Raw genomic sequence first — 26,858 nt, 5'->3', positions numbered from 1 at the left:
TCTGGGGGGTGGCATGATGTGGCTGAGGGGTGACATGGTGTGTCTGGGGGGTGGCGTGATGTGGCTGAGGGGTGACATGGTGTGTCTGGGGGCTGGCGTGATGTGGCTGAGGGGTGGCGTGATGTGGCTGAGGGGTGACATGGTGTGTCTGGGGGGTGGCGTGATGTGGCTGAGGGGTGACATGGTGTTTCTGGGGGGTGGCGTGATGTGGCTGAGGGGTGGCGTGATGTGGCTGAGGGGTGACATGGTGTGTCTGGGGGGTGGCGTGATGTGGCTGAGGGGTGACATGGTGTGTCTGGGGGCTGGCGTGATGTGGCTGAGGGGTGGCGTGATGTGGCTGGGGGGTGGCGTGATGTGGCTGAGGGGTGGCGTGATGTGGCTGAGGGGTGACATGGTGTTTCTGGGGGGTGGCGTGATGTGGCTGAGGGGTGGCGTGATGTGGCTGAGGGGTGACATGGTGTGTCTGGGGGGTGGCGTGATGTGTCTGGGGGGTGGCGAGATGTGGCTGAGGGGTGACATGGTGTGTCTGGGGGGTGGCGAGATGTGTCTGGGAGGTGGCGTGATGTAGCTGAGGGGTGGCGTGATGTAGCTGAGGGGTGGCGTGATGTAGCTGAGGGGTGGCTATATGTGGCTGAAGGGTGGCGTGATGTGGCTGAGGGGTGACATGGTGTGTCTGGGAGGTGGCGTGATGTGGCTGAGGGGTGACATGGTGTGTCTGGGAGGTGGCGTGATGTGGCTGAGGGGTGACATGGTGTGTCTGGGGGTGGCGTGATTTGGCTGAGGGGTGACATGGTGTGGCTGGGGGGTGGCGTGATGTGGCTGGGTGGTGACATGGTGTGTCTGGGGGGTGGCGTGATGTGGCTGAGGGGTGACATGGTGTGTCTGGGGGGTGGCGTGATGTGGCTGAGGGGTGACATGGTGTGTCTGGGGGGTGGCGTGATGTGGCTGGGAGGTGGCATGATGTGGCTGAGGGGTGACATGGTGTGTCTGGGGGGTGTGTGTTATAGTATGCTCTGTGATGTCATAGGCTATGATACCAGCCTGTGTTATAGTATGTGCTGTGATGTCATAGACTATGATACCAGCCTGTGTTATAGTATGCTCTGTGATGTCATAGACTATGATACCAGCCTGTGTTATAGTATGCTCTGTGATGCCATAGTTTATGATACCAGCCTGTGTTATTGTATGTGCTGTGATGCCATAGGCTATGATACCAGCCTGTGTTATAGTATGTGCTGTGATGCCATAGATTATGATACCAGCCTGTGTTATAGTATGCTCTGTGATGTCATAGACTATGATACCAGCCTGTGTTATAGTATGCTCTGTGATGCCATAGGCTATGATACCAGCCTGTGTTATAGTATGCTCTGTGATGCCATAGGCTATGATACCAGCCTGTGTTATTGTGTGCTCTGTGATGTCATAGACTATGATACCAGCCTGTGTTATTGTATGTGCTGTGATGTCGTAGACTATGATACCAGCCTGTGTTATAGTATGCTCTGAGATGCCATAGACTATGATACCAGCCTGTGTTATAGTGTGCTGTGATGCCATAGACTATGATACCAGCCTGTGTCATAGTGTGCTCTGTGATGCCATAGGCTATGATACCAGCCTGTGTTATAGTATGCTCTGTGATGCCATAGGCTATGATACCAGCCTGTGTTATAGTATGCTCTGTGATGCCATAGGCTATGATACCAGCCTGTGTTATTGTGTGCTCTGTGATGTCATAGACTATTATACCAGCCTGTGTTATAGTATGTGCTGTGATGTCGTAGACTATGATACCAGCCTGTGTTATAGTATGCTCTGTGATGCCATAGGCTATGATACCAGCCTGTGTTATTGTGTGCTCTGTGATGTCATAGACTATGATACCAGCCTGTGTTATTGTATGTGCTGTGATGTCGTAGACTATGATACCAGCCTGTGTTATAGTATGCTCTGAGATGCCATAGACTATGATACCAGCCTGTGTTATAGTATGTGCTGTGATGCCATAGACTATGATACCAGCCTGTGTCATAGTGTGCTCTGTGATGCCATAGGCTATGATACCAGCCTGTGTTATAGTATGCTCTGTGATGCCATAGGCTATGATACCAGCCTGTTTTATAGTATGCTCTGTGATGCCATAGGCTATGATACCAGCCTGTGTTATTGTGTGCTCTGTGATGTCATAGACTATGATACCAGCCTGTGTTATTGTATGTGCTGTGATGTCGTAGACTATGATACCAGCCTGTGTTATAGTATGCTCTGAGATGCCATAGACTATGATACCAGCCTGTGTTATAGTGTGCTGTGATGCCATAGACTATGATACCAGCCTGTGTTATTGTGTGCTCTGTGATGTCATAGACTATGATGCCAGCCTGTGTTATTGTATGTGCTGTGATGCCATAGACTATGATACTAGCCTGTGTTATAGTATGTGCTGTGATGCCATAGACTATGATACCAGCCTGTGTTATTGTATGTGCTGTGATGTCATAGACTATGATACCAGCCTGTGTTATAGTATGTGCTGTGATGTCATAGGCTATGATACCAGCCTGTGTTATAGTATGTGTTGTGATGTCATAGGCTATGATACCAGCCTGTGTTATAGTATGTGCTGTGATGCCATAGGCTATAATACCAGCCTGTATTATAGTATGCTCTGTGATGCCATAGGCTATGATACCAGCCTGTGTTATTGTATGCTCTGTGATGCCATAGACTATGATACCAGCCTGTGTTATAGTATGCTCTGTGATGTCATAGACTATGATACCAGCCTGTGTTATAGTATGTGCTGTGATGCCATAGACTATGATACCAGCCTGTGTTATTGTATGTGCTGTGATGTCATAGACTATGATACCAGCCTGTGTTATAGTATGCTTTGTGATGCCATAGACTATGATACCAGCCTGTGTTATAGTATGTGCTGTGATGTCATAGACTATGATACCAGCCTGTGTTATAGTATGTTCTGTGATGCCATAGGATATGATACCAGCCTGTGTTATAGTATGTGCTGTGATGCCATAGGCTATGATACCAGCCTGTGTTATAGTATGCTCTGTGATGCCATAGGCTATGATACCAGCCTGTGTTATAGTATGTGCTGTGATGTCATAGACTATGATACCAGCCTGTGTTATAGTATGCTCTGTGATGCCATAGACTATGATACCAGCCTGTGTTATAGTATGTGCTGTGATGTCATAGACTATGATACCAGCCTGTGTTATAGTATGTGCTGTGATGCCATAGGCTATGATACCAGCCTGTGTTATTGTATGCTCTGTGATGCCATAGACTATGATACCAGCCTGTGTTATAGTATGTTCTGTGATGCCATAGGATATGATACCAGCCTGTGTTATAGTATGTGCTGTGATGCCATAGGCTATGATACCAGCCTGTGTTATAGTATGCTCTGTGATGCCATAGGCTATGATACCAGCCTGTGTTATAGTATGCTCTGTGATGCCATAGACTATGATACCAGCCTGTGTTATAGTATGTGCTGTGATGTCATAGACTATGATACCAGCCTGTGTTATAGTATGTGCTGTGATGTCATAGACTATGATACCAGCCTGTGTTATAGTATGTGCTGTGATGCCATAGACTATGATACCAGCCTGTGTTATAGTATGCTCTGTGATGTCATAGACTATTATACCAGCCTGTGTTATAGTATGTGCTGTGATGTCATACACTATGATACCAGCCTGTGTTATAGTATGCTCTGTGATGCCATAGACTATGATACCAGCCTGTGTTATAGTATGTGCTGTGATGTCATAGACTATGATACCAGCCTGTGTTATAGTATGTGCTGTGATGCCATAGGCTATAATACCAGCCTGTGTTATAGTATGCTCTGTATTGCCATAGGCTATGATACCAGCCTGTGTTATTGTATGCTCTGTGATGCCATAGACTATGATACCAGCCTGTGTTATAGTATGCTCTGTGATGTCATAGACTATGATACCAGCCTGTGTTATAGTATGTGCTGTGATGCCATAGACTATGATACCAGCCTGTGTTATTGTAGGTGCTGTGATGTTATAGACTATGATATCAGCCTGTGTTATAGTATGCTCTGTGATGCAATAGACTATGATACCAGCCTGTGTTATAGTATGTGCTGTGATGTCATAGACTATGATACCAGCCTGTGTTATAGTATGTTCTGTGATGCCATAGGATATGATACCAGCCTGTGTTATAGTATGTGCTGTGATGCCATAGACTATGATACCAGCCTGTGTTATAGTATGCTCTGTGATGCCATAGGCTATGATACCAGCCTGTGTTATAGTATGCTCTGTGATGCCATAGACTATGATACCAGCCTGTGTTATAGTATGTGCTGTGATGTCATAGACTATGATACCAGCCTGTGTTATAGTATGCTCTGTGATGCCATAGACTATGATACCAGCCTGTGTTATAGTATGTGCTGTGATGTCATAAACTATGATACCAGCCTGTGTTATAGTATGTGCTGTGATGCCATAAACTATGATACCAGCCTGTGTTATTGTATGTGCTGTGATGCCATAGACTATGATACCAGCCTGTGTTATAGTATGCTCTGTGATGCCATAGACCATGATACCAGCCTGTGTTATAGTATGCTCTGTGATGTCATAGGCTATGATACCAGCCTGTGTTATAGTATGTGCTGTGATGTCATAGGCTATAATACCAGCCTGTGTTATAGTATGCTCTGTGATGCCATAGACTATGATACCAGCCTGTGTTATAGTATGTGCTGTGATGTCATAGGCTATAATACCAGCCTGTGTTATAGTATGCTCTGTGATGCCATAGACTATGATACCAGCCTGTGTTATAGTATGTGCTGTGATGCCATAGGAAATGATACAAGCCTGTGTTATAGTATGCTCTGTGATTCCATAGACTATGATACCAGCCTGTGTTATTGTATGTGCTGTGATGTCATAGACTATAATACCAGCCTGTGTTATAGTATGCTCTGTGATGCCATAGACTATGATACCAGCCTGTGTTATTGTATGTGCTGTGATGTCATAGACTATAATACCAGCCTGTGTTATAGTATGCTCTGTGATGTCATAGACTATGATACCAGCCTGTGTTATAGTATGCTCTGTGATGCCATAGGCTATGATACCAGCCTCTGTTATAGTATGCTCTGTGATGTCATAGGCTATGATACCAGCCTGTGTTATAGTATGTGCTGTGATGTCATAGGCTATGATACCAGCTTGTGTTATAGTATGCTCTGTGATGCCATAGACTATGATACCAGCCTTTGTTATTTTATGTGCTGTGATGTCATAGACTATTATACCAGCCTGTGTTATAGTAAGCTCTGTGATGTCATAGACTATGATACCAGCCTGTGTTATAGTATGCTCTGTGATGCCATAGACTATGATACCAGCCTGTGTTATAGTATGCTCTGTGATGCCATAGACTATGATACCAGCCTGTGTTATAGTATGCTCTGTGATGCCATAGACTATGATACCAGCCTGTGTTATTGTGTGCTCTGTGATGTCATAGAATATGATATCAGCCTGTGTTATAGTATGCTCTGTGATGTCATAGGCTATGATACCAGCCTCTGTTATTGTATGTGCTGTGATGTCATAGACTATGATACCAGCCTGTGTTATAGTATGCTCTGTGATGCCATAGGCTATGATACCAGCCTCTGTTATAGTATGCTCTGTGATGTCATAGACTATGATACCAGCCTGTGTTATAGTATGCTCTGTGATGTCATAGGATATGATACCAGCCTGTGTTATTGTATGTGCTATGATGTCATAGACTATGATACCAGCCTGTGTTATAGTATGTGCTGTGATGCCATAGACTATGATACCAGCCTGTGTTATAGTATGCTCTGTGATGCCATATGCTATGATACCAGCCTGTGTTATAGTATGCTCTGTGATGTCATAGGATATGATACCAGCCTGTGTTATAGTATGTGCTGTGATGTCATAGACTATGATACCAGCCTGTGTTATCGTATGCTCTGTGATGCCATAGGCTAAGATACCAGCCTGTGTTATTATATGTGCTGTGATGCCATAGACTATGATACCAGCCTGTGTTATAGTATGTGCTGTGATGTCATAGACTATGATACCAGCCTGTGTTATTGTATGTGCTGTGATGTCATAGGATATGATACCAGCCTGTGTTATAGTATGCTCTGTGATGCCATAGGCTATGATACCAGCCTGTGTTATTGTATGTGCTGTGATGTCATAGGATATGATACCGGCCTGTGTTATAGTATGCTCTGTGATGCCATAGGCTATGATACCAGCCTGTGTTATAGTATGTGCTGTGATGTCATAGGCTATGATACCAGCCTGTGTTATAGTATGTGCTGTGATGCCATAGACTATGATACCAGCCTGGGTTATAGTATGTGCTGTGATGTCATAGGCTATGATACCAGCCTGTGTTATAGTATGCTCTGTGATGTCATAGGCTATGATACCAGCCTGTGTTATAGTATGCTCTGTGATGCCATAGGATATGATACCAGCCTGTGTTATTATATGTGCTGTGATGCCATAGACTATGATACCAGCCTGTGTTATAGTATGTGCTGTGATGTCATAGACTATGATACCAGCCTGTGTTACTGTATGTGCTGTGATGTCATAGGATATGATACCAGCCTGTGTTATAGTATGCTCTGTGATGCCATAGGCTATGATACCAGCCTGTGTTATTGTATGTGCTGTGATGTCATAGACTATGATACCAGCCTGTGTTATTGTATGTGCTGTGATGTCATAGGATATGATACCAGCCTGTGTTATAGTATGCTCTGTGATGCCATAGGCTATGATACCAGCCTGTGTTATAGTATGTGCTGTGATGTCATAGGCTATGATACCAGCCTGTGTTATAGTATGTGCTGTGATGCCATAGACTATGATACCAGCCTGGGTTATAGTATGTGCTGTGATGTCATAGGCTATGATACCAGCCTGTGTTATAGTATGCTCTGTGATGTCATAGGCTATGATACCAGCCTGTGTTATAGTATGCTCTGTGATGCCATAGGCTATGATACCAGCCTGTGTTATAGTATGTGCTGTGATGTCATAGGCTATGATACCAGCCTGTGTTATTGTGTGCTCTGTGATGTCATAGACTATGATACCAGCCTGTGTTATTGTATGCTCTGTGATGCCATAGACTATGATACCAGCCTGTGTTATAGTATGTGCTGTGATGCCATAGACTATGATACCAGCCTGTGTTATAGTATGTGCTGTGATGTCATAGACTATGATACCAGCCTGTGTTATAGTATGTGCTGTGATGCCATAGACTATAATACCAGCCTGTGTTATAGTATGTGCTATGATGCCATAGACTATGATACCAGCCTGTGTTATTGTATGTGCTGTGATGTCATAGACTATGATACCAGCCTGTGTTATAGTATGTGCTGTGATGCCATAGACTATGATACCAGCCTGTGTTATAGTATGCTCTGTGATGTCATAGACTATGATACCAGCCTGTGTTATTGTATGTGCTGTGATGCCATAGACTATGATACCAGCCTGTGTTATGGTATGTGCTGTGATGCCATAGACTATGATACCAGCCTGTGTTATAGTATGTGCTGTGATGCCATAGACTATGATACCAGCCTGTGTTATAGTATGTGCTGTGATGCCATAGACTATGATACCAGCCTGTGTTATGGTATGTGCTGTGATGCCATAGACTATGATACCAGCCTGTGTTATTGTATATGCTGTGATGTCATAGACTATGATACCAGCCTGTGTTATAGTATGTGCTGTGATGCCATAGACTATGATACCAGCCTGTGTTATAGTATGCTCTGTGATGCCATAGACTATGATACCAGCCTGTGTTATAGTATGTGCTGTGATGCCATAGACTATGATACCAGCCTGTGTTATAGTATGTGCTGTGATGCCATAGACTATGATACCAGCCTGTGTTATGGTATGTGCTGTGATGCCATAGACTATGATACCAGCCTGTGTTATTGTATATGCTGTGATGTCATAGACTATGATACCAGCCTGTGTTATAGTATGTGCTGTAATGCCATAGACTATGATACCAGCCTGTGTTATAGTATGCTCTGTGATGCCATAGACTATGATACCAGCCTGTGTTATAGTATGTGCTGTGATGTCATAGGCTATGATACCAGCCTGTGTTATAGTATGTGCTGTGATGCCATAGACTATGATACCAGCCTGTGTTATAGTATGCTCTGTGATGCCATAGACTATGATACCAGCCTGTGTTATAGTATGCTCTGTGATGCCATAGGCTATGATACCAGCATCTGTTATAGTATGCTCTGTGATGTCATAGACTATGATACCAGCCTGTGTTATAGTATGCTCTGTGATGTCATAGGATATGATACCAGCCTGTGTTATTGTATGTGCTGTGATGTCATAGACTATGATACCAGCCTGTGTTATAGTATGTGCTGTGATGCCATAGACTATGATACCAGCCTGTGTTATAGTATGCTCTGTGATGCCATATGCTATGATACCAGCCTGTGTTATAGTATGCTCTGTGATGTCATAGGCTATGATACCAGCCTGTGTTATAGTATGTGCTGTGATGTCATAGACTATGATACCAGCCTGTGTTATCGTATGCTCTGTGATGCCATAGGCTAAGATACCAGCCTGTGTTATTATATGTGCTGTGATGCCATAGACTATGATACCAGCCTGTGTTATAGTATGTGCTGTGATGTCATAGACTATGATACCAGCCTGTGTTATTATATGTGCTGTGATGCCATAGACTATGATACCAGCCTGTGTTATAGTATGCTCTGTGATGTCATAGACTTTGATACCAGCCTGTGTTATTGTATGTGCTGTGATGTCATAGGATATGATACCAGCCTGTGTTATAGTATGCTCTGTGATGCCATAGGCTATGATACCAGCCTGTGTTATAGTATGCTTTGTGATGCCATAGGCTATGATACCAGCCTGTGTTATCGTATGCTCTGTGATGCCATAGGCTAAGATACCAGCCTGTGTTATTATATGTGCTGTGATGCCATAGACTATGATACCAGCCTGTGTTATAGTATGTGCTGTGATGTCATAGACTATGATACCAGCCTGTGTTATAGTATGTGCTGTGATGTCATAGGCTATGATACCAGCCTGTGTTATTGTGTGCTCTGTGATGTCATAGACTATGATACCAGCCTGTGTTATTGTATGCTCTGTGATGCCATAGACTATGATACCAGCCTGTGTTATAGTATGTGCTGTGATGCCATAGACTATGATACCAGCCTGTGTTATAGTATGTGCTGTGATTTCATAGACTATGATACCAGCCTGTGTTATAGTATGTGCTGTGATGCCATAGACTATAATTTCAGCCTGTGTTATAGTATGTGCTATGATGCCATAGACTATGATACCAGCCTGTGTTATTGTATGTGCTGTGATGTCATAGACTATGATACCAGCCTGTGTTATAGTATGTGCTGTGATGCCATAGACTATGATACCAGCCTGTGTTATAGTATGCTCTGTGATGTCATAGACTATGATACCAGCCTGTGTTATAGTATGCTCTGTGATGCCATAGACTATGATACCAGCCTGTGTTATAGTATGTGCTGTGATGCCATAGACTATGATACCAGCCTGTGTTATAGTATGCTCTGTGATGTCATAGGCTATGATACCAGCCTGTGTTATAGTATGTGCTGTGATGTCATAGGCTATGATACCAGCCTGTGTTATAGTATGTGCTGTGATGCCATAGGCTATGATACCAGCCGGTGTTATAGTATGTGCTGTGATGTCATAGACTATGATACCAGCCTGTGTTATTGTATGTGCTGTGATGTCATAGACTATGATACCAGCCTGTGTTATAGTATGTGCTGTGATGCCATAGACTATGATACCAGCCTGTGTTATTGTATGTGCTGTGATGTCATAGGCTATAATACCAGCCTGTGTTATGGTATGCTCTGTGATGCCATAGACTATGATACCAGCCTGTGTTATAGTATGTGCTGTGATGCCATAGGATATGATACAAGCCTGTGTTATAGTATGCTCTGTGATGCCATAGACTATGATACCAGCCTGTGTTATTGTATGTGCTGTGATGTCATAGACTATGATACCAGCCTGTGTTATAGTATGCTCTGTGATGCCATAGGATATGATAGCAGCCTGTGTTATAGTATGCTCTGTGATGCCATAGGATATGATACCAGCCTGTGTTATAGTATGCTCTGTGATGCCATAGGATATGATACCAGCCTGTGTTATTGTATGCTCTTTGATGGCATAGGCTATGGTGCAGATAGCTTCTATTGCTCTTTTCGGAATGTCCTTTGTTCCCCTTCAATATCATGTTATACGGTACCACGCTATACAGTGCCGTGCCCACGTGGAGTACAGTACAGATACAACCACAGATACCAAATCTCTCGCTATCCCAGATAATTATCTATGAACCATTTCTTATGCTGCTCCAAATTGTAATTAGATGCCTTGAGATAACTGGATTCCTTGTGGGATAATGGTGACTGTTTTATGTATGATGATTCTATGACATATACAACAATTGAATATACATGATTATAGTTTATAGTTATGGGTGGAGTTCAATTATTTATTTTACAAAATGAAGTTTTACTTATCCTGAATGGACCATTCCCATGATCTGCTGGATTCCCTGAGGACAGATCTCTTCTGCTGCTTAATCTGTTCTAATGTCCCCAATAATCGCAACTCCAAAGTAAATACAATTTAATTTCCCCCATTATACATTTTGTTTCAATGTATTGTAAGAATTACCAAATGAGTGACTCCATACTCCGGTCTTCTTAACCAATTGCTGTTTTATTTCATCACAACAGCACTGCAGCACAATCATTACAAGTTCCACGGCTTCCTGACACTAACTAAACCTACCAGCCGTAGCTAACGTCCGGCTGCTGTTCAGCGTCGCCCACCAGATCCCATAATCCTTTTATTCTCAACAAACACAACTCTGCAATAACACCCATGCTGTGCACCTGTGAGTAAAATACTTCCTTAAGGTAACAGCAGGATCTTTAATCCTGTCTGCTCCTTTCTCTGGGGGATGCTTCCTGTTCTGGTTAATGGACCGTGGTAAATGGCCCCTTTTTCCACAGTATAATGTATTAGTCTTCCTAATTAGAGGATACATGGCAGTTATAGGTGGGTTTCCTTCCCTGTAACCAGCTACTGTAAGGTATACATGGGTTTCTATAGATATCTCCTATTTTCTTCGTTATGTGATAACAGCCCTGAGAATTACTTACTGCAAGCAGCACTGGTACAGGAGACTGATGGGACCCACAGGTTGGCAGATCCAGTGTCAAACACTACTGAGAACTCTTGTGGGGGAGTTCCAATGTAAATGGTGCCAACATATTCATTCTAGCAAAACAAACATAAATGGGAAGACATTACAGGCGGTCCTGGCACCTTATAAATAAAAAATAATAGTACTGTAAAACACACTATTATTCCTGTGTGATCATTTCTAGAAATTAATATCCACCATGTGAACTCACCCATTGAGAACAATTCACTGTCTCTGGTTATAGCTATCTGTATTGTTGTAATGTAACAGAAGCAAAGTGTCCGGGACGGTTTTGCCAGATGGGACAGTAATATGGGCGGTTGCATTGTTTCTACTGAGATATACTTACAGTCAGGGCTTTTTTTGTCCTAGAACGCTCAGAACGGCGTTCCGGCACCTTCTTTCCATGGGTTTTTAAAGTTGCGATGAAGCAGAGAAGCGAGAAAAGAAACATAGCAGGTAAGTACAGACTACAGAAAGCGGGGGAGGGGCGCAGAAAGAGAGGGCTATAGAAAAATGTGGGGGGGCAGAAAGAGTGGGCAACAGAAAAACAAGGGGGGCAGAAACAGAGGGATACAGATAAATGAGGGGGCAGAAAGAGTGGGCTGCAGAAAAACGAGGGGGACAGAAAGAGGGGGCTACAAAAAATGAGGGGGCAGAAAGAGTGGGCTACAGAAAAATCAGAGGGCAGAAAGAGTGGGCTACAGATAAATAAGGGGGCAGAAAGAGTGGGCTACAGATAAATAAGGGGGCAGAAAGAGTGGGCTACAGAAAAATGAGGGGGCAGAAAGAGGTTAGTTCCGGCACCTTTTTTATGACAAAAAAGCACTGCTTGCAGTCTCCCCCAAACCATTGCATATGTTCTACATCCTCATCTATTTCCCTACGTATTTCATTCTACTGGGGCCTGATTCAATAAGGAGCATATCTGGGGATTTTGTGTGTATAATACGCACAATTACTCTGTGCATGCCCAGAACTGGAGCATACACCACAGAACACAGGAACGTCCCTTTCACCTTCAAGCACAGAGGACACTTATAGCAGCCTAAGACTTCAGGGAACGGAGTAGGCGATGTACAGTATAGGCATCCCCTGCAGATATGTATAAGCTCTGGCACATGCACAAGTACGCTGGTTTTCAGGTGTAAGGTTTGCACTTGCTCAGGGTCTTATTTAACTCATAGTGATGACCAAACGCAGCATTCACAACCAACTAATGAAAGAATGAACTATTCACCTGCACACACTCATCTTGTTATGCACCACTATATAAGACCCACAGATGGACATTACTAAGTTGACATTTGTGATCATAATTTGTTTGTTCGTTTATACAGACTTACGATTTGTAATTTGAATATTAGAGAATTTTAGAGGAAATTGTCTGAGATTTAAACGTTTTTACCATACATTTCTAGCATAGTAATGTCACACATTACCAATGCTTTCCTGTTTTAAAATGTTATGTGTGTGTTGTATAGTTCCTGCACGCTTGCATACATGTCCAATGCGCATGTTTGCTATTTTGACACTTTTTAAAGTCTTGCCTTTGTCATCTACTATGTATGCTATGTAGAAGCATACCTTTGAAAGGGTTTTTTGTTCTTTTAAATTTAGTAACATTTTATCTTTATTAAATTTCATGTCATGCTCACTTTCATATATTTTTGGACTATTTTTCAGAAATTTAGTGATGAGCTTTTCTATGTGTAAGTATGTTTATAATGTTTAATGTAAGGAGATACAACAAAAACTGCAAGGCATCCATTTTCTTTTTCATCCATCTTTCTCACATATAGTCAGACATGAGCATGGATGAGGTCCAGAATTTGGAGGACAAAAAGCATTGTCTCCTCCGCCAGCAACTGGTACACAGAACTTGTCTTCAAGCCACTTGTCAGCCTCTTTTGGATGTCCATTGCTATAGGCTACCACCTCATGTCATCATGGATACCCTGCGCATTGTGCAGAGTGACCTAGAGCTATGCGCAACATCAGCGGGCGGGCTTTTGGCCTTTTAAAGGTCAGAATCCACTTGCCTTAACCGGTTAGGTGGCATTCTTATGAATGTGCCCAATATTGTATGCAATATAATTGTTCTGTGTGTGGTAATAATCATCATTTATTTATTTATATAGCGCCACTAATTCTGTAGGATTGTACAGTGAACTCACATCAGTCCGTGCCCCAATAGAGCTTACAGTCTAAATTCCCTAACACACACACACACACACAGGTCAATTTAATAGCAGACAATTAACCTACTAGTATGTTTTTGGAGTGTGCAGGAAACCGGAGCACCCGGAGGAAACCCACGCAAACACAGGGAGAACATACAAACTCCACACAGATAAGGCCATGGTCAGGAATCAAACTCATGACCACAGTACTATGAGGCAGAAGTGCTAACCACTAAGTCATCATACTGCCATCAGGAGTGGGATTCCATGGGTGGAAGACGCCTAGGTTACTGGCCAGGAGGTGGATGACGTTAACCCTAGTCCTCCAGATTCTCAAGATTATTTGGGCTATAAAAAAATATGTGATTTCATCATAATTTTCATGTAAATACCTTTTGGCCTTTACTTAAAATGTAAGGTTTACCCTGGGTACACACTACAGGCTTTCCAGCTGATTATCATGCCAATCACACGATAAACAACAGTTCGACTGTTGCATTAGTGTGTGATAATCGGTTAATGATTATCGTTCCAAAACACATCATATTGTTTATTATTATTATTATCGTAGCTTTGTAAGGTGCCACAGTGCTCCTCAGCGCCGTACAATGGGGAAAACAGTACATACATAAAACAGAGACATACAAGATAGACAAAATAAACCCATACATGAAAATAAGGGGTATGGAGGACCATGCTCATTAGAGAGCTTACATTCTAAGTGGAAGAGGGCACAGCTGAAACAAGAGGAGCAAATGTGTTTCAGAGTGGAGATAGGGATAGTTGTGAGGATGTATTAGTGCGAATTGTGTTATTGAGGTTAAGGTCACCTCTAAAAAATAGATGGGTTTTTAAAGAGCATCTAAAGATTTGAAGGCTGTGGGAAAGTCTGATTGAGCGTGGTAGGGAATTCCATAAGTGGGGAGCAGCACGGGAGAAGTCTTGTAGGCGGGGGTGAGAGGTGGTTACCAGAGACAAGGAGCAGGTCAGAGGTAGATCTAAGAGGGCAGGGGGGAGAGTATTTTGATATGAGATTTGAGATGTATGCAGGGTAGTGGTGTTGAGGGCTTTGTTTCATTTGATTTTTAAACCAAACAAAAAATCTTGTTCAGTGATGGACCAATGTTGTTTCAGCTGATGGTTATGACAAATGAAGAGCACAGATCTGATGTTAAATTGTGTAAAACATGTATAGTGTTTACACATGAATTGGCTGCTGATTGGGACTTTTTTTTCAGTTGTTGGTAAAATCGTTATAGATATGGCATTGGGAGAAATTTTCTGTAGTGTGTACCCATTCTTAGAGTAAAATGGTCAAAAGCACAAGGAAACATTTTTTTCCTCTTCCAAATAGCAAACATCAAAATTATTAAAAACAAACCACACGGGCAAATATATTTTTTGAGTCAAAAAAATATAATTTTCTATTGATCCGCTTGCCCCTTTGGCCAACATTAGATGTTGTTTTTTCCTTCATCTGACTTCTGAATACCTGTGATGTGTTTGGCAACAGTGGGGAAGAAGCAGAGCTTAGAGGTGCAGCAGAAGGTGGAGGGCATATGGGCGATAGCTTACTTAGGGTTAGAGGTTAGGGTGATGTTAGAATTAGGGTGGTGTTAGCAATTTCTTAGTTAGGGTGAAGTTGGGGTTAGAGTAATGTTACCACTAGCTTTGTTGGGTTAGAGTAATGTTACCACTAGCTTTGTTGGGTTAGAGTAATGTTACCACTAGCTTTGTTGGGTTAGAGTAATGTTACCACTAGCTTTGTTGGGTTAAGGTGATATCATCCTACTCTACTTCCTGTCCTCTTGATCCCATTCCCTCACAAATTGGTAGGTCCCTGTCTCATGTGCTCATTCCACCTCTAACTAAATCTGTAATCTCTCTCTCCCTACTGGTATCTTTCCATCACTATTCAAGCACGCAGTGATTACTCCTATTCTAAAAAAACTAAATTCTGACCCAAACTCTCTCTCAAATGACCACCCCATCTCCCAGCTCCCGTCCCCCTCCAAGCTTCTTAAACGAATTGCCTACACTTGCCTCACCCGTTTTACTTTCTGCAAACAACCTGTTGGATCCTCTTCAGTCAGGCTTTCGCTCTCAACACTTCACAGAGACTGCGCTGACCAAGGTTGTCAATAATCTGACAAACAGCTAAAACTAAAGGTGATTACTCTCTTCTAATTCTCCTGGATCTCTCTGTTGCATTTGACACTATTGACCACTCTCTCCTCATACAGACGATATTATCCCAAGGTCTTCAAGACACTGTCCTATCCTGGTTCTCATCCTATCTATCTAATCGCTCTTTCACTGTTAATTTCTCTGGAACAACCTCCACTCTGCTTCCTTTGTCAGTTGGAGCACTCAGTCCTAGGTCCTCTGCTACTCTCTATCTACACCACTTTTCTAGGAAAACTAATAAGCTACTCTGGATTTCAATATCATCTCTATGCGGATAATACTCAAATTTATTTACCCTCTCCTGATCTCTCATCATCTGTGTTGTCTTGCGTTACTGACTGTCTTTCTGCCATTTCATCTTGGATATCCTCTTGTCAACTCAAACTTAATATTTCAAAAACAGAATTAATAGTATTCCCATCCAACAATAGAAACCTACTGTCTGACATTTCTATTTCTGTTAACAACATGACCATAAATCCCACCCTACAAGCTCACTGTCTAGGTGTGATCCTTGACTCTCAACTGTACTTTGTTCCCCAAATCAAGTCTATATTTACATCATGCTGCATACATATAAAAAACATTTCCAGAATACGTACATATCTCACACAAGACACTGCAAAAACTTTAATTCATGCACTCATCATCTCCCGCATTGACTATTGTAATTCCCTCCTTACTGGTCTTCCTAAAATCAGATTCGAGCCTCTACAATCTATTTTGCATGCAGTGGCTAGATTGATTTTCCTTGCAAATCGTTTTACATCTGCTGAGTCGCTCTGTCATTCTCTACATTGGTTGCCAGTTTTTCAATGAATCCAATATAAAATTATTCTACTAACATACAAGGCCATCAACAAAATTGCACCAACATCTCCTCACATGTCTCAAAATATCTCCCAACTCGACACCTCAGTTCTGCACAAGATCTGCATCTCTCTTCTACTCTCATCATCCTAACATTGTCGGTTACAGGACTTTTTCGGGCTGCACCCACTTTATGGAATTCACTCCCTCGCACCACAAGACTTTCCTCTACTCTTCAAACCTTCAAGCGTTCACTGAAAACCCACCTCTTCAGACAAGCTTATAGTATTCCTCTACCAACCTCTTTACCTCCCTAGGTTACCCTGTTCCCACCCTCTGCACAGCTAACACAAGACAACAACCCTCTGACCAACCTAGTTGTGTGACTAAGCACACAGCCCACTAAATACTTTGTAATATTTGCATTAGAGCTGGACAAATATTCAATATGATGTAGCACTTACACTTGTGTATTAAACCATTGTCCCATAGATTGTAAGCTTGCAGGCAGGGCCTTCTTGCCTCTACGTATGTATGTGTTACCCAGTAATGTTTTATTACTGTTTGTCCCCAATTGTAAAGCGCTATGGAATCTGCTGGTGCTATATAAATAAATGTTGATGATGATTATGATGATGATTTTAGTGCTAGTTTACTTACGGGTAGGGGTTAGGGTAAGGTTAGGATGACATTACCTCTAGCTTAGTTAGAGTTAAGGGTTAGGGTGATGTTAGAGTTAGGGTAATGTTACCAGTAGCTTAGTTGGGTTAGGGTGATGTTAGCACTAGCTTACATAGGTTTAGAGGTTAGGGTGATGTTACTCCTAATTTAGGATAATGTTAGGATTAGGGTGGTGTTACCACTAGCTTAGTTAGGGTTAGGGTGATGTTAGTGCTAGTTTAGTTAGGATAATGTTAGGATTAGGGTAACATTAGCGATAACTTACTTAGAGTCTGAGGTCAGGGTGATGTTACCACTAGCTTACTTAGGGATAAGGGTAAGGGTGATGTTAGCACTAGTTTAGAGTTAAGGGTAAGGATGATGTTACCACTAGTTTAGTTAGAGTTAAGGGTAAGGATGATGTTACCACTAGTTTAGTTAGAGTTAAGGGTAAGGATGATGTTACCACTAGCTTAGTTAGAGTTAAGGGTAAGGGTGATGTTAGCAGTAGCTTAGTTAGAGTTAAGGGTAAGGGTGATGTTACCACTAGTTTAGTTAGAGTTAAGGGTAAGGGTGATGTTAGCACTAGCGTAGTTAGAGTTAAGGGTAAGGGTGATGTTAGCACTAGTTTAGTTAGAGTTAAGGGTAAGGGTGATGTTACCACTAGTTTAGTTAGAGTTAAGGGTAAGGGTGATGTTACCACTAGTTTAGTTAGAGTTAAGGGTAAGGGTGATGTTAGCACTAGCTTAGAGTTAAGGGTAAGGTTGATGTTAGCACTAGTTTAGTTAGAGTTAAGGGTAAGGGTGATGTTAGCACTAGCTTAGAGTTAAGGGTAAGGTTGATGTTAGCACTAGTTTAGTTAGAGTTAAGGGTAAGGTTGATGTTAGCACTAGTTTAGTTAGAGTTAAGGGTAAGGTTGATGTTAGCACTAGTTTAGTTAGAGTTAAGGGTAAGGTTGATGTTAGCACTAGTTTAGTTAGAGTTAAGGGTAAGGTTGATGTTAGCACTAGCTTAGTTAGGATTTGAGGTTAGGGTGATGTTACTGCTAATTTAGTCAGGATAATGTTAGGATTAGTGTGGTTTTAGCACTGTCTTGGTTAGGGTTAGGGTGAAGTTGGGGTTAGGGTACTGTTACTGCTAGCTTAGTTGGGTTAGGGTGATGTTGGCAGTAACTTAGTTAGGGTAATGTTAGCGCTAACTTGGGGTACAATATCAGAAATACTCAGAGATGAGTATAGCTTTTACAAATGGCATGGGAATATCAAATGGATGTTTTCAGATAACAATTTTACTTTCATGGTAATAACCGTTTTATAGAATTATTGCTCATCAGACCTATAACAAACCCTCATAGTCTCAGTCTGTTCTACTGGACGCAAACACACGCAAGTTATTAAATATTCATATTACATTACCTATACAGTTACAGAACCTTTATGCTTAAAATATGAACATTTCAGATCTCAGTTGCCATTTGAATGATAAAATATACAAACTTTACTTTCTCATTTTCTGTCAACACTCACATCCATGTAGTTGGCTAAAGGCTCTGTGGCAGCTTCCTGTAACCCTGAAGAATATTTACTGGAAAGATTTTGTATATTAGAATTAAGTTCAGCAAGAAGTCCAAGTTCCTGTAATGTTTTCCTCAGTGACTTTCTCCGAGTCAGAGGGACCCTAAATCGAAAAGTCATGTTAGGAAGTTGTTACCATTTCCAAATAAAATACTGTAATATTCTAAAGGAAAATAAAATATGAAGAAAATGTAACCAACAAAATCATATTTCTGTATAATCTGTTAATACTATTTTTTGAAAAATGATAATCTAGGGTGAAGACTAAAGTTAAGCATATTAGCTGATAAAACATAATTTAAAATTTAACCCTAACCCTAATTTAAATGAGGCAACATAAGGATAAATAACTGACAAGCACATTTCTCCCCTAGCTATATTGATATGATATGTGTAGTGTAGTGAGAAAATGTTGTGTGTGACCTGTCTACTCGCACAGTGCAGGGGGGAGAGAGAACTGTACAGAGCACAAACCAGGGGGGTAGAGAGAACTGTACAGAGCCCAAACCAGTCTTCTGCTCTATCCCTGACATTATATTGTAGTAAGTGGTGTGAGATCCCAGCTGGTGTGTGACCTGTCTACTGACAGAGTGCAGGGAGGAGAGAGAACTGTACAGAGCACAAACCAGTCTCCTGCTCTATCCCCTGACATTAGTATGTAGTAAGTGGTGTGAGATCCCAGCTGCTGTGTGATCTGTCTACTGACACCGTGCAGGGAGGAGAGAGAACTGTACAGAGCCCAAACCAGTCTTCTGCTCTATCCCTGACAGTAGTATGTAGTAAGTGGTGTGAGATCCCAGCTGCTGTGTGATCTGTCTACTGACAGAGTGCAGGGAGGAGAGAGAACTGTACAGAGCCCAAACCAGTCTCCTGCTCTATCCCCTGACATTAGTGTGTAGTAAGTGGTGTGAGATCCCAGCTGCTGTGTGATCTGTCTACTGACACAATGCAGGGAGGAGAGAGAACTGTACAGAGCACAAACCAGTCTCCTGCTCTATCCCCTGACATTAGTGTGTAGTAAGTGGTGTGAGATCCCAGCTGCTGTGTGATCTGTCTACTGACACAATGCAGGGAGGAGAGAGAACTGTACAGAGCACAAACCAGTCTCTTGCTCTATCCCTGACATTAGTGTGTAGTAAGTGGTGTGAGATCCCAGCTGCTGTGTGACCTGTCTACTGACACAGTGCAGGAAGGGAGAGAGAACTGTACAGAGCCCAAACCAGTCTCCTGCTCTATCCCCTGACATTAGGGTGTAGTAAGTGGTGTGAGATCCCTGCTGCTGTGTGACCTGTCTACTGACAGAGTGCAGGGAGGAGAGAGAACTGTACAGAGCCCAAACCAGGGGGGTAGAGAGAACTGTACAGAGCCCAAACCAGTCTCCTGCTCTATCCCCTGACATTAGTGTGTAGTAAGTGGTGTGAGATCCCTGCTGCTATGTGACCTGTCTACTGACAGAGTGCAGGGAGGAGCGAGAACTGTACAGAGCCCAAACCAGGGGGGTAGAGAGAACTGTACAGAGCCCAAACCAGTCTCCTGCTCTATCCCCTGACATTAGTGTGTAGTAAGTGGTGTGAGATCCCTGCTGCTATGTGACCTGTCTACTGACAGAGTGCAGGGAGGAGAGAGAACTGTACAGAGCCCAAACCAGGGGGGTAGAGAGAACTGTACAGAGCCCAAACCAGTCTCCTGCTCTATCCCCTGACATTAGTGTGTAGTAAGTGGTGTGAGATCCCTGCTGCTATGTGACCTGTCTACTGACACAATGCAGGGAGGAGAGAGAACTGTACAGAGCACAAACCAGGGGGGTAGAGAGAACTGTACAGAGCCCAAACCAGTCTTCTGCTCTATCCCTGACATTAGTATGTAGTAAGTATGTAGTAAGTGGTGTGAGATCCCAGCTGCTGTGTGATCTGTCTACTGACACAATGCAGGGAGGAGAGAGAACTGTACAGAGCCCAAACCAGTCTCCTGCTCTATCCCCTGACATTAGTGTGTAGTAAGTGGTGTGAGATCCCTGCTGCTATGTGACCTGTCTACTGACACAATGCAGGGAGGAGAGAGAACTGTACAGAGCACAAACCAGGGGGGTAGAGAGAACTGTACAGAGCCCAAACCAGTCTCCTGCTCTATCCCCTGACATTAATGTGTAGTAAGTGGTGTGAGATCCCTGCTATGTGACCTGTCTACTGACACAGTGCAGGGAGGAGAGAGAACTGTACAGAGCCCAAACCAGTGTTCTGCTCTATCCCCTGACATTAGTATGTAGTAAGTGGTGTGAGATCCCAGCTGCTGTGTGACCTGTCTACTGACACCGTGCAGGGAAAAGAGAGAACTGTACAGAGCACAAACCAGTCTCCTGCTCTATCCCCTGACATTAGGGTGTAGTAAGTGGTGTGAGATCCCAGCTGCTATGTGACCTGTCTACTGACACAGTGCAGGGAGGAGAGAGAACTGACAGAGCCCAAACCAGTCTCCTGCTCTATCCCCTGACATTAGTGTGTAGTAAGTGGTGTGAGATCCCAGCTGCTGTGTGACCTGTCTACTGACACAGTGCAGGGAGGAGAGAGAACTGTACAGAGCCCAAACCAGTCTCCTGCTCTATCTCTGACATTAGGGTGTAGTAAGTGGTGTGAGATCCCTGCTGCTGTGTGACCTGTCTACTGACACAGTGCAGGGAGATGAGAGAAATGTACAGAGCCCAAACCAGTCTCCTGCTCTATCCCCTGACATTAGTGTGTAGTAAGTGGTGTGAGATCCCTGCTGCTATGTGACCTGTCTACTGACACAATGCAGGGAGGAGAGAGAACTGTACAGAGCACAAACCAGGGGGGTAGAGAGAACTGTACAGAGCCCAAACCAGTCTTCTGCTCTATCCCTGACATTAGTATGTAGTAAGTGGTGTGAGATCCCAGCTGGTGTGTGATCTGTCTACTGACAAAGTGCAGGTAGGAGAGAGAACTGTACAGAGCCCAAACCAGTTTCCTGCTCTATCCCCTGACATTAGTATGTAGTAAGTGGTGTGAGATCCCAGCTGCTGTGTGACCTGTCTACTGACACAATGCAGGGAGGAGAGAGAACTGTACAGAGCACAAACCAGTCTCCTGCTCTATCCCCTGACATTAGTGTGTAGTAAGTGGTAAGAGATCCCAGCTGCTGTGTGATCTGTCTACTGACACAATGCAGGGAGGAGAGAGAACTGTACAGAGCCCAAACCAGTCTCCTGCTCTATCCCTGACATTAGGGTGTAGTAAGTGGTGTGAGATCCCTGCTGCTGTGTGACCTGTCTACTGACAGAGTGCAGGGAGGAGAGAGAACTGTACAGAGCCCAAACCAGGGGGGTAGAGAGAACTGTACAGAGCCCAAACCAGTCTCCTGCTCTATCCCCTGACATTAGTGTGTAGTAAGTGGTGTGAGATCCCTGCTGCTATGTGACCTGTCTACTGACAGAGTGCAGGGAGGAGAGAGAACTGTACAGAGCCCAAACCAGGGGGGTAGAGAGAACTGTACAGAGCCCAAACCAGTCTCCTGCTCTATCCCCTGACATTAGTGTGTAGTAAGTGGTGTGAGATCCCAGCTGCTATGTGACCTGTCTACTGACAGAGTGCAGGGAGGAGAGAGAACTGTACAGAGCCCAAACCAGGGGGGTAGAGAGAACTGTACAGAGCCCAAACCAGTCTCCTGCTCTATCCCCTGACATTAGTGTGTAGTAAGTGGTGTGAGATCCCTGCTGCTATGTGACCTGTCTACTGACACAATGCAGGGAGGAGAGAGAACTGTACAGAGCACAAACCAGGGGGGTAGAGAGAACTGTACAGAGCCCAAACCAGTCTTCTGCTCTATCCCTGACATTAGTATGTAGTAAGTATGTAGTAAGTGGTGTGAGATCCCAGCTGCTGTGTGATCTGTCTACTGACACAATGCAGGGAGGAGAGAGAACTGTACAGAGCCCAAATCAGTCTCCTGCTCTATCCCCTGACATTAGTGTGTAGTAAGTGGTGTGAGATCCCTGCTGCTATGTGACCTGTCTACTGACACAATGCAGGAAGGAGAGAGAACTGTACAGAGCACAAACCAGGGGGGTAGAGAGAACTGTACAGAGCCCAAACCAGTCTCCTGCTCTATCCCCTGACATTAATGTGTAGTAAGTGGTGTGAGATCCCTGCTATGTGACCTGTCTACTGACACAGTGCAGGGAGGAGAGAGAACTGTACAGAGCCCAAACCAGTGTTCTGCTCTATGCCCTGACATTAGTATGTAGTAAGTGGTGTGAGATCCCAGCTGCTGTGTGACCTGTCTACTGACACCGTGCAGGGAAAAGAGAGAGAACTGTACAGAGCCCAAACCAGTCTCCTGCTCTATTTCTGACATTAGGGTGTAGTAAGTGGTGTGAGATCCCTGCTGCTGTGTGACCTGTCTACTGACACAGTGCAGGGAGGAGAGAGAAATGTACAGAGCCCAAACCAGTCTCCTGCTCTATCCCCTGACATTAGTGTGTAGTAAGTGGTGTGAGATCCCTGCTGCTATGTGACCTGTCTACTGACACAATGCAGGGAGGAGAGAGAACTGTACAGAGCACAAACCAGGGGGGTAGAGAGAACTGTACAGAGCCCAAACCAGTCTTCTGCTCTATCCCTGACATTAGTATGTAGTAAGTGGTGTGAGATCCCAGCTGGTGTGTGATCTGTCTACTGACAAAGTGCAGGTAGGAGAGAGAACTGTACAGAGCCCAAACCAGTTTCCTGCTCTATCCCCTGACATTAGTATGTAGTAAGTGGTGTGAGATCCCAGCTGCTGTGTGACCTGTCTACTGACACAATGCAGGGAGGAGAGAGAACTGTACAGAGCACAAACCAGTCTCCTGCTCTATCCCCTGACATTAGTGTGTAGTAAGTGGTGTGAGATCCCAGCTGCTGTGTGATCTGTCTACTGACACAATGCAGGGAGGAGAGAGAACTGTACAGAGCCCAAACCAGTCTCCTGCTCTATCCCTGACATTAGTGTGTAGTAAGTGGTGTGAGATCCCAGCTGCTATGTGACCTGTCTACTGACACAGTGCAGGGAGGAGAGAGAACTGTACAGAGCCCAAACCAATGTTCTGCTCTATCCCCTGACATTAGTATGTAGTAAGTGGTGTGAGATCCCAGCTGCTGTGTGACCTGTCTACTGACACCGTGCAGGGAAAAGAGAGAACTGTACAGAGCACAAACCAGTCTCCTGCTCTATCCCCTGACATTAGGGTGTAGTAAGTGGTGTGAGATCCCAGCTGCTATGTGACCTGTCTACTGACACAGTGCAGGGAGGAGAGAGAACTGTACAGAGCCCAAACCAGTCTCCTGCTCTATCCCCTGACATTAGTGTGTAGTAAGTGGTGTGAGATCCCAGCTGCTGTGTGACCTGTCTACTGACACAGTGCAGGGAGGAGAGAGAACTGTACAGAGCCCAAACCAGTCTCCTGCTCTATCTCTGACATTAGGGTGTAGTAAGTGGTGTGAGATCCCTGCTGCTGTGTGACCTGTCTACTGACACAGTGCAGGGAGGAGAGAGAAATGTACAGAGCACAATCCAGTCTCCTGCTCTAACCCCTGACATTAGTGTGTAGTAAGTGGTGAGAGATCCCCTCTGCTGTATGACCTGTCTACTGACACAGTGCAGGGAGGAGAGAGAAATGTACAGAGCACAAACCAGTCTCCTGCTCTAACCACTGACATTAGTGTGTAGTAAGTGGTGTAAGATCCCTGCTGCTGTGTCACCTGTCTACTGACACAGTGCAGGGAGGAGAGAGAACTGTACAGAGCACAAACCAGGCAGGAGACAGAACTGTACAGAGCACAAACCAGTCTCCTGCTCTAACCACTGACATTAGTGTGTAGTAAGTGGTGTGAGATCCCAGCTGCTGTGTGACCTGTCTACTGACACAGTGCAGGGAGGAGAGAGAACTGTGCAGAGCACAAACCAGTCTCCTGCTCTAACCCCTGACATTAGTGTGTAGTAAGTGGTGTGAGATCCCAGTTGCTGTGTGACCTGTCTACCCGCACAGTGCAGGGAGGAGAGAGAACTGTACAGAGCACAAACCAGTCTCCTGCTCTAACCACTGATATTAGTATGTAGTAAGTGGTGCGAGATCCCTGCTGTTATGTGACCTGTCTACTGACACAGTGCAGCGAGGAGAGAGAACTGTACAGAGCACAAACCAGGGAGAAGAGACAACTGTACAGAGCACAAACCAGTCTCCTGCTCTAACCATTGACATTAGTGTGTAGTAAGTGGTGTGAGATCCCAGCTGCTGTGTGACCTGTGTACTGACACAGTGCAGGGAGGAGAGAGAACTATACAGAGCACAAACCAGGGGGGTAGAGAGAACTGTATAGAGCACAAACCAGGGAGAAGAGACAACTGTACAGAGCACAAACCAGTCTCCTGCTCTATCCCCTGACATTAGTGTGTAGTAAGTAGTGTGAGATCCCTGCTGCTATGTGACCTTTCTACTGACACAGTGCAGGGAGGAGAGAGAACTGTACAGAGCAAAAACCAGTCTCCTGCTCTATCCCCTGACATTAGTGTGTAGTAAGTGGTGTGAGATCTCTGCTGCTGTGTGACCTGTCTACTGACACAGTGCAGGGAGGAGAGAGAACTGTGCAGAGCACAAACCAGTCTCCTGCTCTAACCCCTGACATTAGTGTGTAGTAAGTGGTGTGAGATCCCAGTTGCTGTGTGACCTGTCTACCCGCACAGTGCAGGGAGGAGAGAGAACTGTACAGAGCACAAACCAGGGGGGTAGAGAGAACTGTACAGAGCACAAACCAGGGAGAAGAGACAACTGTACAGAGCACAAACCAGTCTCCTGCTCTAACCATTGACATTAGGGTGTAGTAAATGGTGTGAGATCCCAGTTGCTGTGTGACCTGTCTACTGACACAGTGCAGGGAGGAGAGAGAACTGTGCAGAGCAAAAACCAGTCTCCTGCTCTATCCCCTGACATTAATGTGTAGTAAGTGGTGTGAGATCTCTGCTGCTGTGTGACCTGTCTACTGACACAGTGCAGGGAGGAGAGAGAACTGTACAGAGCACAAACCAGTCTCCTGCTCTATCCCCTGACATTAGTGTGTAGTAAGTGGTGTGAGATCTCTGCTGCTGTGTGACCTGTCTACTGACACAGTACAGGGAGGAAAGAGAACTATACAGAGCAGAAACCAGGGAGAAGAGACAACTGTACAGAGCACAAACCAGTCTCCTGCTCTACCACCGACATTAGTGTGTAGTAAGTGGTGTGAGATCCCAGCTGCTGTGTGACCTGTCTACTGACACAGTACAGGGAGGAGAGAGAACTGTACAGAGCACACCACATATAATTTGTAGAATAATAAACAAGTATGCAATATTTACTTATATAAAGTGCATGGTGTTAGAGCATAAGTAACATTTAGAGTATAAAAATTCACTTACTGTACAAAACCTTGTGAAATAGCCATAGAGACTAAAAGCAGCAGCAACCTCATGGTGAGTTGTGTGTGAGATGCGTCAGGGAGCTGTGAGTAAGAGCTGGTTTTACTTTTATAGGTCACCTTCTTTGACCAAACCCTAGTTACACAACCACTCTCTCTTATCTAGTGTAATACTGTAACAGATCTCCTCTAAATCACCTTAACACTTAGTATTTCTCTAATTTGACTGTAATTTTTCAATTGTTCTTCAACTTAATTGTTCAGTACTCTTAAAAATATTGTTGGTAGCATATATGATGACATGTTTACTTTGTTTTGCTTTTGTAACTGTAACATCACTTTATATATTTAGATCACATCTCAAGAGTGTGTTTGTTGCCCATCTATATTTTGTGTATGTAATAGAGGCTTAGTTTGTCCCCTTGTGAGCACGTCCCAACCTGGATTAAAGGTAGTAAAGCTGAGATCCACCACTGACCACAGGTCCACACCATCCAGACTGATCTATTATAAGGTGGAGCATGAGGCTGTATAATAATGCTTACAGGATTTTGTGTATCACATGTGTGGACAAA

At 43.9% G+C, this 26,858-nt stretch overlaps 1 protein-coding gene across 1 annotated transcript in view; it reads right to left on the bottom strand.

Annotated features, from left to right (window-relative positions):
- Window positions 1-26,337, bottom strand: part of LOC142095197 (pepsin A-like) — an 81,153-nt gene extending 54,816 nt beyond the window's left edge. Inside the window, exons 1-3 of the mRNA XM_075178106.1 lie at window positions 26,285-26,337; window positions 18,794-18,944; window positions 11,384-11,501 (exon numbers count right to left, since the gene is read on the bottom strand). Coding sequence (XP_075034207.1) covers window positions 11,384-11,501; window positions 18,794-18,944; window positions 26,285-26,337 — 322 coding nt within the window. The remainder of the gene's footprint in view (window positions 1-11,383; window positions 11,502-18,793; window positions 18,945-26,284) is intronic.
- Window positions 26,338-26,858: the final 521 nt, after the last annotated feature.

Source organism: Mixophyes fleayi, chromosome 1, assembly GCF_038048845.1.
Source record: "Mixophyes fleayi isolate aMixFle1 chromosome 1, aMixFle1.hap1, whole genome shotgun sequence".
Lineage (NCBI taxonomy): Eukaryota > Metazoa > Chordata > Amphibia > Anura > Limnodynastidae > Mixophyes > Mixophyes fleayi.
The sequence above is the reverse complement of the archived record's forward strand: the minus strand, read 5'-3'. Positions and strand labels throughout refer to the sequence as shown.